Source organism: Akebia trifoliata, chromosome 13 (assembly GCF_017979445.1).
Source record: "Akebia trifoliata isolate Shusen 1 chromosome 13, ASM1797944v1, whole genome shotgun sequence".
Taxonomy (NCBI): Eukaryota; Viridiplantae; Streptophyta; class Magnoliopsida; order Ranunculales; family Lardizabalaceae; genus Akebia; species Akebia trifoliata.
The window spans coordinates 21,515,524-21,534,311 of NC_141387.1; the positions used below are offsets into that span (position 1 = coordinate 21,515,524).

Genomic DNA, 18,788 nt, shown 5'->3' on the forward strand with positions numbered 1-18,788 from the left:
CCTCTCTTGTTCGGTCATTGCGGGCCTTACTTGTGAGGCAGACTCTCGCCACCTCTGTGCATACTCTTCCACCGTTTCCCGTTGCTTTCTTGTCATCTTGGCCATATCATTTCGATCCAGACCCACATTTGTGTTGAACCGATAATTATGCCAGAATATTTCAGCCAAGTCTTGCCAACTTTTGATAAGCGTATGGTCCAATCCGGAGAACCATTTGAGTGCTGGCCCTGTCAAGCTTCTTTGAAACAACTGCACCAATAGCCTGTCATCTTCGCCGTATTGGTACATGGATCAGCAGTATAGTTTTAGATGTGACAGAGGACACCCCACCCCATTGTACTTCTCAAATTTCGGACATTTGAACTTGGGCGACAACTGTGCATTTGGGTAAAAGCAGAGGTCCTTAAACCGTGTCCCACTCATAATGTTGAGGCCTTTCATCTTCCTCATTTCTTCTTGCAAAGACTCGATTTGCTGAGCCAATTTTTCGTCTGTTGCGCTCTTGTCCTCTGTGGCCCTGTACTCACATTCATCATCAGGAATGACCACAGGGGGTGGTCGATTCTGTGGAATATAGAGCGGGGGCCCTTGGTATTCAGGCACTGCAGGAGGCATTGTGGTTTGTGGTCCCTGTGGAGGTTGCTCAGGTAAATCCTGATTCGACCCGGATGCGTGCTGCTATATCGTTGGGGCTTGTAGGATGCTGGCGTTGGCTAACACGGTACTTACTATCTTTTCTTGCCTTTCGATTATTTTCAATAGTGCTGTTATTTGTGGATCGATACCTGACGTTTCGGTTACTGGGGGTTGTGCGGGTTCAGAAGAACTCATGGTGACTGTAGATGATCTCAGAAAGTATGGAGGTACCTCTGGTTGTTTGTATTTCTTTCGCTTGGCCACCTTTGGGTACAGAAGACCAAGCATTACTATCTTGTTTACAAAAAGAAAAATGCATGACGTTTTATTTGGTCTGGTAAAGTTATTTATTTTAAAGTAAACGAGTTTTAAAGAAAAGAGTTCTTCGGCTCAGAGCTGACATTAATGCGAAGTTGGCATCAACACGGGACTGGCAAACATTTTGAGAAAAGAATTACATCAGCCGGAGCTGGCATCGACACGGAGTCGGTAAAATTAAAAAGATTTCATTAGCACGGAGCTAGCATCGACACGGAGCCGGTAAAATATTTTGAAAAAGAATTACATCAGTCGGAGCTGGCATCGACACGAAGTCGGTAAAATTAAAAAGATTTCATCAATATAGAGCTGGCATCGACACGGAGTCAGTAAAACATATTTCATCAGCATGGAGCTGGCATCGACACAGAGTCGGTAAAATTAAAAAGATTTCATCAGCACGGAGCTGGCATCGACATTGAGTCGCTAAAATCTGAAAACGATTTCATCAGCACGGAGCCGGTAAAATTAAAAATGATTACATCAGCACGGAGCTCGCATCGACACGGAGTCGGTAAAAATTAAAAACGATTTCATCAGTACGGAGCTGGCATCGACACGGAGTCGGTAAAATTTAAAAACGATTTCATCAGCACGGGACTAGCATCGACACGGAGTCGGTAAAATTTAAAAATGATTACATCAGCACGGAGCTGGCATTGACACGGAGTCGGTAAAATTAAAAAGATTTCATCAGCACGGAACTGGCATCGACACGGAACCGATAAAATTTAAAAATGATTTCATCAGCACGGGACTGGCATCGACACGGAGTCGATAAAATTTAAAAATGATTACATCAGCACAGAGCTGGCATCGACACGAAGTCGGTAAAATTAAAAAGATTTCATCAGCACGGAGCTGGCATCGACATTGAATCGGTAAAATATTTTGAAAAAAAAATTTCATCAGCACGGGGCTGGTATCGACATGGAGTCGGTAAGACATTTTGAAAAGGAAGATTACATTTTGAATTTTTTACACCAACCCATTAAACAATTCATTTATGCCATGATTATCCACAAAGAAACTAAAAGAAATTTTATTGAACTATTGAAAATTACTTGACAGATAAGATTTTCCTTGAATAACAATTTTCAATAACTTTGTCTTACATTTTTTTATATGGATGCTTGGATTTGTTTTGTTCGTCATCAGGATTGCTAGGACAATTAGACTTGCTTCTCTTGGTTCTAACAACTAGCTCTTTGAACTATGCTGGTCCATCTGGATACCCTAAGGTACGCTTGTTCCAAGCCTTCTCAATGAGATGCACTAACTTTTCAGTCAATGGTTCGGGAGAAAAGAGTTGTTTGTGTTGAGGTAGCGAAAACTCTATAGGTACTCCGTACTGTTCTGGGATTAAGGCAGGTTGGTAAAAAGATGTCTCCTCCAGTCCAATCAAACGGACATAATAGGATCCTTTAGTACCTAAAACAGGGTAGTCTGTCATCCACCAAGGGCATCTCAACCCAATATGACGGGCAAGGCGAGAATCCAACCATTTGCTCCAAGCCTTAACTGAGTTGTGACGCACTAGCATGTCTCTCTTGGAAAAGTGCTCTGGCCTATACTCGAGGGTTGAAGGAATGTCCACAATTTTAAGACGATCGTAAAGCCACATATAAAGTAGGTGAGGGCTTCCTTTGAAATCCCGTCCCTCACCATTTTTTATGGCATCCAAACCTGAGAAGGTTTCAGCTAGAATGAGAGGTACAGGATTGGCTTTTCTAGAGAGCTGGGAAGCTTTGTCAATGAAAGACTCAGGAACAGTTTGACCCTCACTTTTGGAGGTCAGTATGTATTGGGCTAAGATTCCTAAACACAATCGATAGTCTCTTGTGGCTCTCCAAGCTTCTGGCTTTACATTGATGGGATGACTGCGGGAGTGGTATGGACTCAATAAGGGTACTAAATCCAATCTCCCGTTATGGACTAAGGCCTTGGCTTCTTCTTTTGAAATGTTTAGGCCTGTGGCGAGGTCACCAGAATATCCTGTCTTCAATGAAGGCCTAACTAGAGGACCTGACGTAGATATCCCCATGATGCCACAATAGTCTTCATGAGTAGGACACAAGTGCATATGTCCAATGTGGAAGATGTGAAGATAAGGGTTCTAACACTTAGCCATAGCGCGCAAAAGGTTCCAATCTATCTCAACCTCATGGAAGTACAGGGCGCACCTCAACATGAATTTTCCAAAGTTGAATTTCTCTACGGTGTGCATCCCCGTGATGGTTGTTTTGACCAACTGGTCGATTGGGTTATTGCCTACAGCTAGCATCCTGAGTTGACACAAAAGAATAGTTCAGTACATTTCCAAGGTCCATGTAAGATTACTTTTCTTTTGAAAAAATTTTGTTCTTATAGAAAACACCTTCTTGAAAAAACTTTTCTTTTTTAAAAATATTTTTTCCTAGAGAACACTCCTTTTGGAAAATCTACTTTCTGAAAAATATTTTTCTTTTGTAAACCACTTTTCTTTTTTGAAGATTTGATTTCCATTTTGATTTAAATGGCTTAGCCTATCATGATTATTGGATCGAGATGGACTAGGTCATTATTGAATTTTCGCAAGAAATGGATTATTTATTGGGTCGGTGCACCCATTTTAATTTTTGAAAACAAAATTTTGATCCTTGAGGACAATCATAAACTCTGATCTCATCATTCACATCATTCACATACATCAATCATCAGGTTCCATTCAATGAATAACCTGGGAATACCCACGATAAGTTCGAGTCGTGACCTACAGGGAAGGTTTCTAGACTCTAAGCTTACTACGTGCAATGCATTTTTATCTAGCCACCCTTGCCTAAGCACACCTATGTACCTCTCAAGCGTACTCAATCAGACGATACGTGGTGACTTGGTTTGATATACCGTATAGGTGATAATCTAAAACTTCAACCTACTTCTCTGAAGTCAAAAACAACCAGTTTGATCGCCAGTTGAGAGGTGGCGCACGATACTTAGCAAGGGCCCACTTAAATACCTCTCGTCTAGAATAGACGTAGTCTATCCCCTTCGTACAGTAGGGTACAGCGGGGCAGGATCTCTCTTAGGCACTGGTTTTGATCAAGAAGTGCAATTGATGTACTTGGATTATCTTTTATATACCTACGGGTACGAGTCAAGAGTTGTAGCTTTCATAGATGGTTTTCGCATCCCGCGAGGGGACCAACCACATACTAGTACTACGTTGGCAATTGGGACATGTGACCGTGCGGTTTACAATAGGACAAAGGCTCAGGTCGCTCCAACATGGGTGTATCAATATACCTTTCAGAATCATCCGATCAAACGGTATTGATGCCCCAGTTTAATATACCTTACAATACGCGATTGGAGTTGTGATTTTCATGAATGACATCGCATCTCCGAGGAGACCGGGATTGGCTATTAGGCACATGCAAGCGTGCAATACAATAAAGTAAATGTGCTAGTGGTCTGTGCAAATAGGATAGGGTGTGCCCGGGTGTCACGGCCCTATTCTTTCGAAACGAGGTCGTGCGGCGCAAGGGGGTCAAATCCACTTGCAAGCCTGTAAAATGATCATACACCACACACACGTAGCTAGCAAACAAGTAAACGAGGCAACACGAGGCAAAGCTCGGAGGCAACTATGTTGATATAATATTGAATTACACGGTGCAACGCGTTACAAAAGCAATAGATGTGTTACAAGCAATAGATGATCCTATGACACGCGGGACTTCTACGGAGCTAGGCTTCAAGGGCTTCAACAACGTGGGTGTAGGCCGGGGATTGGGATAGCACTGACACCCTTCCTACAAGGTGTATACTTTTCCTTTCCTAGGTTTCCAGAAGGAAACATCAAAAGTGGAGGCCGGTCATATTCCCTTATTACGAAAATGCCACTAAGCTAACAAGTATGCCCTTGCACGGGACTGACACGTACCCTAAGCTAACAGATATGCCCTGGTACGGGGGCTGACATGGCTTCAAAACGAGCCTTACATAGTATTACATGAGTGCTTCCGGGTGACTTCAGGATGAGCTGCACCTAAACTCTAGGTGTCAGAGTACATGGCCGTTACAGTCTCCCCCACCTATTCTGCAGATGTCCTCGTCGCATTGTCCCTGACAAACTCTTCAATCTTCTGCGTGAATGGTTGTAGGTTCTCTGCTCTTTCCCAGGTGGCTTCGCATTCTGGCAAGTTCTTCCATGTGCTGCTGCTTGCTTGAACTGTTGCTGACTTGACGCTCGGTGAAAACTTGGTCGACAACACGTTCCGGCTGGATTGTTGAACGAGAAGGTGAACGTGTTGGAATGCTGCGTGCTGGATCTGCATGGAATGGCTTGAGATAGCTGGCATGGAAGATAGGGTGGATGTTGCATAACCAGTGCGGTAACTTCAGCTTGTAGGAGACCTTGCCGACTCAAGAGAGGATGAGCATTGGACCTTCATAACGTTGTAGTAGTCCCCTGTGTGCTCGATGTACTCGGTTGAACCTTCTCAACTGATCTGTCTTGAGTAGAACTAAGTCACCAACTTTGAAACGATCTGGTCGACGATGTTCATCAGCCCATTTCTTCATCCGCTTCGACGCTTTTTCAAGGTAAGATCTGGCAATTTCATTGTTGTCCTGCCAAAATTTAGCAAACTTGTACGCCCTTGGACACTGTCCCTGATATCCTGAAATAATAGTATGAGGAGTTAAAGGTTGTTGGCCAGTAATAAGTTCCAAAGGATTCTTGTTGGAGGAAGAGCTCTTCTGAAGGTTGAAACAGAACTGTGCGACATCAAGTAGATTCGCCCAATCCTTTTGGTTGGCAGTGACAAAATGCCTAAGATATTCCTCTAACATGGCATTAAATCTTTCAGTTTGCCCATCTGTTTGAGGATGTCCGCTGGTCAAAAAATCAAGCTGAGACCCAAGTAATCTGAACAATTCGGTCCAGAGCTTTCCTGTAAATCTTGAATCTCTATCGCTGACAATGTTCTTGGGCACACCCCAATACTTGATGACATGCTTGGGGAACAAGTGCGATGTTTCTTCTGCTGAGCAATATGTCTAGGTCGATATAAATGTAGCATATTTGGAGAAACGGTCCACAACCACAAGGATGGACCCATACTCTGCAACCTTCGGCAAACCTGAGACAAAGTCCATAGAAACACTTTCCCAAGGCCTTTGGGGGACTGGAAGCGGTTCCAGTAACCCAATTGGTTTGTCGCGCTCAATCTTGTCTTGCTGGCAAATGAGATAGGTCCTCACATAATCTAACACATCATCACGGATGTTCAGCCAGTAGTATCCTCGCTCCAAGAGAGCTAATGTGCGGCGCCAGCCCGGATGGCCAGCCTATGGAGTGTCGTGACACTCTCTAATTAGTTCTCGTCTTAGCCCGTCCGCACGTGGAACAAACATGCGGCTCTCGGTGGTATATAACAACCCATCACGAATCCAGAAATGGCGTGCTTTCCCCTTCTGCACCATATCCAATATGGCCTTTACTTGGAGATCACTGTTCAAACCATCATGAATTCTCTACTGTAAAGTGTTGGTGACTTGAGAAACTTGTTGCTGAAGGGCTGCTAGCTCTGCTTTGCGACTCAAGGCATCGGCCAAGGCCAAGTCAAACTCTGCGAGGAATTCTTGCCAACGAGCTTGTTTCGGTGTCAACTTCTTCTGAGTCAGGAAATGGCTCACGACCACATTATCGGTCTTCACATGAACTTGTGATCCCAACAAATAATGTCTCCAAACTCTCAAATAGTGGACGACGGCTAACAACTCTTTCTCCTGTGCGGTATAGCGTCTCTCAGCATCATTGAGCTTCCGACTTTCATAAGCAAGCGGATGCCCATCCTGTAACAATACTCCTCCAATAGCAAAGTCAGATGCATCTGTCTGAACTTCAAACGGTTTGGTGATTTCGGGTAGAAACGTCGATAATTGTTCACAAGACCGAGGAATGACCTGAGTTCTGTGACAGTAGAAGGGGTTTTCCATTCATCAATAGCTCGCACTTTCTCCATGTCCATCCGGATCTGTCCATTACCCACTACGTGGCCAAGAAACATAATCTGCTCTTGAGCGAATGAACACTTCTTTAGCTTGACATACAACTGATTGTCGCGAAGCACTTGGAATACCTTGCGTAAATGTTGAACATGTTCTTCGAGGGTAGAACTGTATATTACGATATCATCTAGATATACCTCAACGAACTTGTCGAGGTACGGTCTGAAGAGGTCGTTCATCAAGGTGCAGAATGTCGTAGGTGCGTTCGTGAAGCCGAAGGGCATGACTAAGAACTCATCAGTACCATACCTGGTAGATCAGGTAGTTTTCGGCTCATCTCCATCTGCAACCCGTACTTGATAGTACCCTGATCTCAAATCCAACTTGGAAAAATACTTGGCTGCCCCAAGTTGATCAAACAAATCGACAATCAAGGAATTCGAATACTTATTCTTGACGGTAACCTTGTTCAATGCTCGGTAGTCTACACAAAGTCGCAATGACCCATCATGCTTCTTCTGAAATAAAATAGGCGCCCCACAAGGTGCCTTCGAAGGTCTGATAAATCCAGACTCCAGAAGTCCATCAAGTTTCTTGCGTAGCTCAGCTAGTTCCGGATGACTCATCCTGTATGGCCCCTTTGCAGGAGGCTTGGCACTAGGTATTAGTTCGATTTGATGATCAATCGGTCTACGTAGCGGTAGGGTCTTCGGAAGCACTTCCGGCATAACATCATCAAATTCAGTCAAAACCTGTTTTACCAATAGGGGAGTTGAACTATGGTCCTGATTATCAGGTTCAACTCGTAAGGTAGCGAGAAACGTTTGCTCACCTTTCTTCAACCCTTTCTTCAGCTGAAGGGCTGAGATCATCTTTCCCTCTTCTTTACCTGTAGAGAGAGGAATGAAGCTTGGACTTTCACCTAACAAGCCCAAAGTGTTGGCAAATGGCATCGGAATGGCCCTGTTCTGTCGTAAAAAGTCCATCCCAATGATGACTCGGAACTCATCGAGTGGAACTGCGAGAAGATCTAGTTTACCCTTCCATGGACCTATCTTGACGGCCACGGACTTGGCCAATCCTTGTATAGGAGTGGCCTCGGAGTTAATAGCTTTCATGCGGCTTGAATCCTTTTCGAGCCAGATATTGAGGCACTTCGCCTCTGCAAGGGCAATAAAGCTATGTGTAGCTCCCGTATCAACCATTGCTTGGGTGGTCTTACCACCAATCTCCATATCAACATACATGAGACCCTTACGCTGACGGATCTTCTTAGTCTCAGAGGTCTGTTTCATTGCATTCAACAGATGCATAGCTCCCATGTGGGAAGATTCATCCTCATCTTTCTCATTTGAACTCTCGTGACTAGGGTTACTCTGGGAAGCTAACAATGCGTTCAACTTGCTTCTTTGCGGGCAATTGAACGTCTTATGAGGACCACCACACAAGTAACACTGAATCTTGTTGCGGTGATTGTTGGACTGGGTACCTGTGTTCTTCGAAGGAGAGGAATCCCGGTGGGATCTCCTGCTTGGACTGTGTCTAGATCCTCCATTTTTACCTTTGGAAGACCCATTGGTGCGTTCACTCTACGAAGAGTACCTTTTCGACTGATTGGATACCTTCTTTCTATTCCCATCCACGGAAGAATAGTCCGTCAACCGTTCAACTGCGGCGATAGCAGTCGTGAGATCTTGCACACGTTGCCTCTGTAGTTCTATCTAAATCCAAGGCTTAAGCCCTTCTGTAAATGAGAACAACTTTTCTTTTTCTGACATATCACGGATATCAAGCATTAATGTGGAAAATTGCTTGACGTAGTTGTGCACGGTACCTGTCTGTTGGAGTTGCCTCAACTTTCTGCGGGGCAATGAACTCCACATTCTCGGGTAAGAACCGATTCTTCAACTCTTTCTTGAGGTCTTCCCATGTATCGATGGAGCATTGGCCACTCTCCATCTCGGTGTACTTCGTTCGCCACCATAGCTTAGCGTCACCTGCAAGATACATAGAAGCAGTTATTACTTTTACCTCTTCTGAATCCGGTCGAGCTGCACGAAAGTACTGTTCCATATCAAACAGGAAATTTTCGAGCTCTTTCGCATCGCGGGCACCACTGAAAGCGCGTGGCTTGGGGACTCGCAAGCGCGAGGGAGAAGCATCACTACCGGTAGGCCACTCATTACCAACGGCTCTTACCAAGAGGCCTACCTTAGTAGTGAGCTCCGTAATCTGTTCCTGTAACATGGCTATGGATCCTCGGGTATCTTCCTCGAGGTCAGTCATTCTGGTTCTGAATGTCTCGGATCTTTCCTCCAGCGTGTTCTGGAAATCATCTATTCGCGCAATACCATCAACTATACCGGAGAGCATGGCTATCTTCTCCTCCAATACCTCAATGCGTTCCTTGTTTGTACGTGGTGCTGGTGTGTTAGGATCGGGTTGATCCGCGGTAATAGCAGCTCCTCGTGCCAATGTTCGCGTGAACTAATGGAATCTTGGGGGAAAAGCTAGGGGGGAAACCAACTGTGCTCAAAAAACTGTAGCTCTGATACCAACTGTCACGGTCCTATTCTTTCGAAGCGAGGTCGTGCGGTGCAAGGGGGTCAAATCCACTTGCAAGCCTGTAAAATGATCGTACACCACACACACGTAGCTAGCAAACAAGTAAACGAGGCAACACGAGGCAAATCCCGGAGGCAACTTTGTTGATATAATATTGAATTACATGGTGCAACGCGTTACAAAAGCAATAGATGCGTTACAAGCAATAGATGATCCTATGACACGCGGGACTTCCACGAAGCTGGACTTCAAGGCTTCAACAACGTGGGTGTAGGCCGGGGATTGGGATAGCACTGACACCCTTCCTACAAGGTGTATACTTTTCCTTTCCTAGGTTTCCAGAAGGAAACATCAAAAGTGGAGGCCGGTCATACTCCCTTATTACGAAAATGCCACTAAGCTAACAATTGTGCCCTAGCACGGGGCTGACACGTACCCTAAGCTAACAGATATTCCCTAGTACGGGGGCTGACATGGCTTCATAACGAGCCTTACATAGTATTACATGAGTGCTCCCGGCTGACTCCGGGACGAGCTACACCTAAACTCTAGGTGTCAGAGTACATGGCCGTTACAGTCTCCCCCACCTATTCTGCAGACGTCCTCGTCGCATTATCCCTGACAAACTCTTCAATCTTCTGCTTGAATGGTTGTAGGTTCTCTGCTCTTTCCCAGGTGGCTTCGCATTCTGGCAAGTTCTTCCATGTGACAAAGTACTCCATGTGCTGCTGCTTGCTTGAACTGCTGCTGACTTGACGCTCGGCGAGAACTTGGTCGACAACACATTCCGGTTGGATTGTTGAACGAGAAGGTGAACATGTTGGAATGCTGCGTGCTGGATCTGCTGGATCTGCATGGAATGGCTTGAGACAGCTGGCATGGAAGATAGGGTGGATGTTGCGTAACCAGTGAGGTAACTTCAGCTTGTAGGAGACCTTGCCGACTCGAGAGAGGATGAGCATTGGACCTTCATAACGCTGTAGTAGTCCCTTGTGTGCTCGCTGTACTCGGTTGAACCTTCTCAACTGATCTGTCTTGAGTAGAACTAAGTCACCAACTTTGAAACAATCTGGTCAACGATGTTCATCAGCCCATTTCTTCATCTGCTTCGACGCCTTTTCAAGGTAAGATCTGGCAATTTCATTGTTGTCCTGCCAAAATTTAGCAAACTTGTACGCCCTTGGACACTGTTGTAGACACCCCATTTTTGCACTCGCCTGATTAATCAACTCGTCAACCCGATCGCAATGATTCCCAATGATGGATGTGTATTCCATTGCTTTATTTTGTTACCAGATGTGTTTCAGAAATCCGGATGAGGTATCTCAAACTGACAAAACCTTAGAAACCACGCTACGCTAGGAAAATATGACCCAGAAACATAGAAATCATCATCTTGCATACCAAAAAGAAGCTTCACGATAAAAATCACTAAAAATTGACCAAATTACCAAAATACCCCTAACCTCAAAACAATCTTAGAGCCTACGTTACGCTTAGAAAAACTCTCTCAAACACATAAAATAACAAATCGAAATCAAATAAATCATTTCACCAATTTTAACAGAATTTGACAAAATTACGAAAATGCCCCTCATAAAGTTCATAACCATTTCACACAAAAAATTTCATAAATAACACAAACCAATATTTCCATTGAATTCCTTATGAAAAATCGATTCTAAAACATCCTAGAACATTAAAAATCGACTTAAAACGTGAAAAGTCCTCTCCGGGGGCAAAACGGTAATTTCACAATTTTCATAATTAAAATTTTGAAAATTAATAAATAAAACATTAAATAATTAAAGTGAAACATCGATGTAATTAATTTAAAATTTTGAATTAAAAAATCGATCAATCGGACTTTCAAGTAAAATTATTGAGGGTTCGTGAGATATTTCTTTAAGGACCCCTCCATTTGGGGGTCCAAAGAATTAAAGAAATAATGGAGGAGGGGTCTCCAAAAATTAAAAGTAAATCAAGCAAGACTAAAGTCAATGTATTAAAGTCAATCAAGTGAGACTAAAGTCAAAATTAAAGTCAATTAAGCAAGACTAAAGTCAAAATATTAAAAGTCAATCAATTAAGACTAAAGTCAAAATATTAAAAGTCAATCAAATAAGACCAAAAGTCAAAATCATAATAGAGTTCTAATTAAAAAATAACTCTATCTAATAGAGTTCTAACTTAAAAATAATTCTACCTAAAACAATTCTAATTAAAACACAATTCTACCTAAAACAATTCTAACTAAAACACAACTCTAATTAAAAGAACTCTAATTAAATACTAACTCTATCAAAATCAACCCCTAAAAAAATCTATAAATAGAGGTGCTCACACCCTATTTTCGTATCAAATCATAAACCCTAAGAGAAGTAGGTCTACAAGCCCCCATAGCCTCCCATAAACCCTAGTTTTGGAGCCCCAACTCCTTACCTAACATCCCTCCTTCGATTTTAGCATAAGAAACACCTAAAAGCCTTCCAAAAATCATCCTAAAATCCGCAACAAACTTGAAGAGTTCAGATCCAAAAATAAGGAGATACCTTGCCTCGGAGATCCGAAATCAAATCAAGAGACAGAACGAAGCAAGGGAGTACGGTACAAGGAGCTATTTTTGTCAGATCTGAGGGAACAAAATCCTTGCTATCGGAAAGGTATGTAATTTTTTATTTTTATTTTTATCTAGGTTTTTAGCAATGTGATATATTTGGAAAGTTAGTAGAGACCGGCTTTGGCCGGGCAGGGTTGGTGCCTAACACCTTCCAACCCCGTAACGTGATCCCCGGACTTTTTTTCTCTTTCGTAGATTAGTTTATCTTTTTTAGAGTCAGTTTGGTTCCTAGACCTTAACAACTAGGTGGCGACTCCCAAACCTCAAGGGTCAAAAGCGGATCCGCGCACCATGCGGATCAAGGGCGCTTTCAACTGTCCCTGATATCCTGAAATAATAATATGAGGACTTAAAGGTTGTTGGCCAGTAATAAGTTCAAAAGGACTCTTGTTGGAGGAAGAGCTCTTCTGAAGGTTGAAACAGAACTGTGCGACATCAAGTAGATTCGCCCAATCCTTTTGGTTGGCAGTGACAAAATGCCTGAGATATTCCTCTAACATGGCATTAAATCTTTCAGTCTGCCCATCTGTTTGAGGATGTCCGCTGGTCGAAAAATCAAGCTGAGACCCAAGTAATCTGAACAATTCGGTTCAGAGCTTTCCTGTAAATCTTGAATCTCTGTCGCTGACAATGTTCTTAGGCACACCCCAATACTTGATGACATGCTTGAGGAACAAGTGCGCTGTTTCTTCTGCTGAGCAATATGTCGAGGTCGGTATAAATGTAGCATATTTGGAGAAACGGTCCACAACCACAAGGATGGACCCATACTCTGCAACCTTCGGCAAACCTGAGACAAAGTCCATAGAAACACTTTCCCAAGGCCTTTGGGGGACTGAAAGCTGTTCCAGTAATCCGATTGGTTTGTCGCGCTCAATCTTGTCTTGCTGGCAAATGAGGCAGGTCCTCACATAATCTAACACATCATCACGGATGTTTGGCCAGTAGTATCCTTTCTCCAAGAGAGCTAATATGCGGCGCCAGCCCGGATGGCCAGCCCATGGAGTGTCGTGACACTCTCTCATTAGTTCTCGTCTTAGCCCGTCCGCACGTGGAACAAACATGCGACTCTTGGTGGTATATAATAACCCATCACGAATCCAGAAATCACGTGCTTTCCCCTTCTGCACCATATCCAATATGGCCTTTACTTGGAGATCACTGTTCAAACCATCATGAATTCTCTGCTGTAAAGTGTTGGTGACTTGAGAAACTTGTCGCTGAAGGGCTGCTAGCTCTGCTTTGCGACTCAAGGCATTGGCCACGCTGTTGTTCTTTCCTGGCTTGTAATCTAAGGCCAAGTCAAACTCTGCGAGGAATTCTTGCCAATGAGGTGTCAGAGTACATGGCCATTACACCGGGGCATTTTCCAGATGAGTGGGCCCGTTGGCCAGATCAAATCATTTCTACATGGATACCACATGGCTCAAAGAGTACCAAATCTATTACATCCACATTACAATCATGTAAGCACATTAAAATATACCTATAGAGACCATGACCTTTAGATAATCAGTCCACAAGGATGCACATTCATGGTTACGCATCAACCACTTGATTTTTTTTTTTCATCATTTTTTTTTCAATTTTTTTTAATGAATGAACTAATAACAAAAGGACTTCTCTTTTTATTTTTATATTTTTTTATGGTCCAATCGATGATCGCTTTCAATTTTCATTTTGATCAATCAAATAGTGGCGAGCGGTGCGCCCTGAGTTTAAAAAAATGATCCGCTTGATCTTTTGAAGCTTTAAAACTTAAAATAAAAATAAATTCCAAGAGGAAAGTTTCCAAGACTGACATAAGGAACAAGCTGAGTAAAAAAAAAAAAATTTAATTAATTCATTTTTTTTAATTAATTTTTTTTTTTTACTCATTTTGAGGCACATTGCCTCTGGTTTTTAGCTTGGGCCAATTTTTTTTCTTTATGCTCTTTTTTCCTACTCACTTTGTATCACGACGAGACGTCAAACAGAAATACTAGCATACACAATAGTAAACGAGCTTAAAAATCGATTCTGACTTGACAAAATATTGCTAACTTTGTCCCATTTGGAAGAAAATTTTGCTCTACCTCAAATCGATATGCACTAATAGCTAATTAGAGATCGGACGAGAAAGTTGCAATCAGTTTAAGTTCGACTGTCCATTCGGCCAAAAAAAAGAAAAACAACTTTTTTTATTTTTTTAATTTTTTTATACCCATTTTGAGGCACATTGCCTCTGGTTTTTGGCTTGGGCCAAAAAAAAATTCATTTTTTGATGATATGTATACTTAAAAGGACATATAATCGGATAAATAAAGTAAAAATCGATTTTTTTTTTCTTTTTCAAGTGACTAAATAAATAAAAATAAACCTACCTAAAAAATAAATACAACAAATACAACAAGTAATATTAGCTTGCAAATAATAAAAAATTTTGAAACCTTTCTTTTTTTTTTCAAAATGACCGAATTGACACGAGGGTAGAGCATTTACTCCCCAGCGGAGTCGTCAAGCTGTAGACACGTGATTTCATCATTACGATGACCACATCTACTAAGATTAGGAGTTGCCACAATTCATATTGTAAGTAGGTGTGAATAGTCACCCGATGTGCATTTTTTGAAAAAGTAACATTTTTGACGTTTAGTGACTCTCGGTGGATAAGAACTAATCGAACCTTGAGATTCGGGGTAAGCGACTCGATTGGAGAAAAGGAAAGGTGTTAGGCACCCTTTTCTCCCCACTAAATAGAGGTAACCTCAACTCAACTCGGTCATTTGATTTAAGAAAATACGAAAAATAAAGTACCACGTGTGTGCATTTGTACCCTAAATAGGAATTTACTTTCGGCTTGATTATAGGATCATCCCATTAAAGGGGATGATCCTTATAAACCTATGCCTTGAGGACCATTCATCCCAAAAATAAAATTAAAGAGAAGGAGGGGATAATAGAAAAGGAAGGAGGAGAGGGTAGAGAAGAAGAGAGGGGGGTGGTATACTTTGAACCCACCTTGATGCTTCGATATTTTCTTTTATTTTATTTTCTTTTTTTCCTTCTTCTTCTTTGAATCTTCTTGAGTTCTTAGTGATTTAGGAAAATGTAACTTTTTGTATGATTGAAGGAGTAGAGAAGAGATGATAAGAGAGATGAGTGGAGTATAATAATTTTTTGTGAGACTTAGGAGAGAGAATTTGTAGTATTTTTTTTAGTAAGATAGGAGGGGAGAATTTTTGTAGTGAAAATTTGGGAGAATTTTTGATAAGAGGATGAAGGTATTTATAGATGTTGAGGAGTTATTTTAGGGATATAATGGGGTAAAATGAAGAGAAGTGTTAGAATAGTGTGGGGTTTAAGAGACAAGTGGGGGTAAATTATAGATGATTGAAGGGCATTTGTATAAGAAGGGTAAATGGGTTGTTTTACAATCCAAATGGGTTGGATCTTTCAACCCATTTAGGTTTAGTGTTAAATGGAATAAAATAAATGAGAGTGGTTGAGAGGCTGGGATTGTGTAAGAGAGTAATTAATTGGTGAAATGAGTTGAGGAGATGGGATTTTAATTAAAAGAAGGGTTGTGTAAGAAGGTGGTTAATGATATTTTGAGAGGGTGTTGGAGATGATGTCATGTATCAAAATGAGTGGAGATGAAGGGTTGAGATGGGTTGATAGGAGAGGTTGAATGTTTAACTTGAGAGGATGGGTGTACGTTTAGGTTGTAGATGTGGGTTTTGTAGGGAATGATGAGAGTAGATTAGGGGGAGGTATAGGTTAGGGGTGTGGGTAGATTAGATTTTTTTTAGAGAAAAGGTGATACGTTGATGTGGGTAGATTAGGGGAGGTATAGGTTAGGGGTGTGGGTAGATGTGTTTGATTTGAGAGAAAATGTGATGGGTTGATGTGTGGGTAGATGAGGTTTAAAGAAAATTAATGGGGTAGGTAGTTGGGTGAGGGAGGTGAGATGGGGTGATGACATGTGTCATCTTTTGATGATAAAAGAGTGATTGGTTGATGTGGGTTGTGGTTTATGGGTTAGGGTTGTGGGTTGGATAATGAATTGGATATGGTTAATGATTTGTAGGCTTTGTAGTGTTGGGCTTGGGTTTTAAAAATGGTTTTGGGTTTTAGGGATTGGTTAAGGGTTATTTTGGAATTCGGAGATGGAGCGGTGAAGGGATAGGTGTGGTAGGCGTCCCAAGTCTCAATTTTTAATTTTATTTATTTTTTTGTGATTTTTGAAATCATTGATTTGATCAAAGATGCCACGTGTTGGCAAATCGGGTGTTTTAAGGCTCGTCGGTAAATTTTATTGAGAATTCATTATTTTCAATTTTGGGAATGGTGCAGTGAATATTGGGAAAGCGTAGGGTAGGCCGAGTCCTTTTGGTGGGCCTCCTAGACCATTGAGAGGTCTTAGGGGCCTCGGTTTAGTCAAAATGTCACTTTTCAATGACTTGGGCCCTTAAGGCCCGTCGGCCCATTTATTTGGAAAATCGATATTTTTGGATCCTTTCGAGTAGTGGCCCGTTCAAATTGAGGTGTCTACAGTATATATGCAGGATTTTATGTCTTTTATCAGGTGCAGGTTGAACGCCTTGGAATGCTAACATAAACAGAGGAGACCATGTCGAAATTTCGAGATGCCACCTAGTACCTCGAGATCTGACATGGGATTTCTATTAGTGTTTAGTGGGGCGCCCCACACATTTTGCCTCAAGTCCTTATAAATAAAAGAACTTAAAGTTCTTTTGTTTCATTCTCTTTTCTTCAACGAGCTCGAAATCCAGTCAACTAAAACAACCAAGGGTTTTCAACCCCATCTCATCAAGATCTGTCACAAACGAGTCTTAGTTGATTGTCGATGAAGAAGAAGAAGTTGTCGGCGTCGACGAGCTCTACGTTTTTACCATCCTTGATCTTCATTTATCTTTCTTTTTCTCCATCTCCTATCAAAAATTAGTGAATGGGTTTCAACACCTTCTACTTGAGGTTTCATCTACTTAGAGGTGAGTTCGTTTTCCATCATAGAAAGGTAAGAAAACGTCATCATCAAGAGCTTCATAAACTACCGATTATTTTACAACCAAATCCATCAAACTTCAATTTTGGCATTGATCTACCTTGACTTTCGTGCTAGTTCTTTACTTCCAACAGCCACGATCTTTGGTAGAAGACTCTCAAATCCTTTTGGTAATCATAGATTACGAAAATTTTATTTAGGATTTTAACAAAACTCGTAATGTATTTTAAATCGTAGAATTCTTTTCATTTATTTCAAATTCATGCGAGACCCAGCCGCATATATGTAGCCATTTTGTGAATTGTTAAAAAGCTTGTAAATGTCTGAAAGGATAGTCTATGATAGCATCTAGAGTGATGTACTATCCTGGGATGCATGATAGGGATAACCAAGCTCATACGTGATATGAGATACGTATTAAAATGGAGTCACAGTTGAAGTAGGATTTATTGTTTTCTATCTTTACCAATGAGCTTGTAATGTAAATGTGATTGTACATGAATAAGGATGTATAATGGCAATCACATACACGCCTGATAGGTATAAACGAAGATGATTAGTTAATAGTCACTAACAATCTACAGTAGTCAAATGTTCTGACACACTCGACCAACTTGAGCCAAATAATGGTCAATTAAGTATGGTAATACAGCGACCAACCACAAAATTGAAAATTAAAACCAATAAAGGATTAGAACATCATGTCCCAACTGTGAGCGATTCAGTCGTAGAATCCCAACTCTCTAATTTCACTACTCCACTATTGTGTATTATGCATCTATTGCTCTATTTTGAATTATAAAATGAAAAATATGTTTATTATTTCAATGTTATCAATTATAAATGTATAAAAAGATAATGTTATATTATAAGTACTACCGCAGATTGTAATGTGAATTTTAATTATTTAATTGCTCATGCCTGACTATATGTACCAGTTAATAGTAATTTATTTTGTAAAACAATGCATGTAATGAAATGATTGAGAATGCTTACTCGTTTATGGTAAGAAAGGTTATTAGTATAAATTGTTTGTTTACCTACTAGGTAACTATTGTTATTTACCATTTCCTTCCCATTTTTTTAGTTTCAGAGCCTACAATTATTGAAATGGGTGTGGAATTGGCAAGTGAGGAGCATATGGTTGGTTATATAAATGACCAAAGTCTGTTACCTGGTGAGCATTGGGACTATACCTAGTCGCATCAGTCCGTGTAGGTTGTATATAAATTTTGGATCAAGAGTTAGGACTTTGTTAGCGAGAGGACATTTTTGTAATCCTGTATATTTTTACTTCTTTCATATTGTGATCCATCTTTACGATATTCGATGTTTATAGTTTTCCACTATTTGTATATTTTTAGCATATATATAAGATTTGTTATATATGATTTATCAAGTTTTTGAGTGTCTTAGAATGCTAACCTAAACAAAGGAATCCAAGTCGAAGTCTCAGGTACCACCTAGTACAAGGGTCCTTGATCCGTTGGTGCGGATATGCTTTTTATTTTTTGGGAATTTCCATCTAATTTTATGATCTAGGAACCAAAACATAATTCTAATCGGATAAAAAGTACTAAACTACAAAAAAATGGGTCCGGAGATCACATTACGGGATTGAAAAATGTTAGGCACCAATCCTGC

The 18,788-nt window shown here is 41.2% G+C and overlaps 1 protein-coding gene across 1 annotated transcript; it reads right to left on the reverse strand.

Moving 5' to 3' along the window:
- Positions 1-403: 403 nt before the first annotated feature.
- LOC147388074 (uncharacterized) lies at positions 404-10,721 on the reverse strand. The gene is made up of 11 exons (XM_086420276.1): positions 10,595-10,721; positions 10,227-10,546; positions 8,983-9,438; positions 8,574-8,672; positions 7,841-8,378; positions 7,399-7,669; positions 6,891-7,260; positions 6,505-6,795; positions 6,062-6,288; positions 5,476-5,866; positions 404-517 (listed from the first exon to the last, which is right to left on the reverse strand). The coding sequence occupies exons 1-11, from the start codon at positions 10,719-10,721 to the stop codon at positions 404-406; spliced, it is 3,204 nt and encodes a 1,067-aa protein (XP_086276402.1).
- Positions 10,722-18,788: the final 8,067 nt, after the last annotated feature.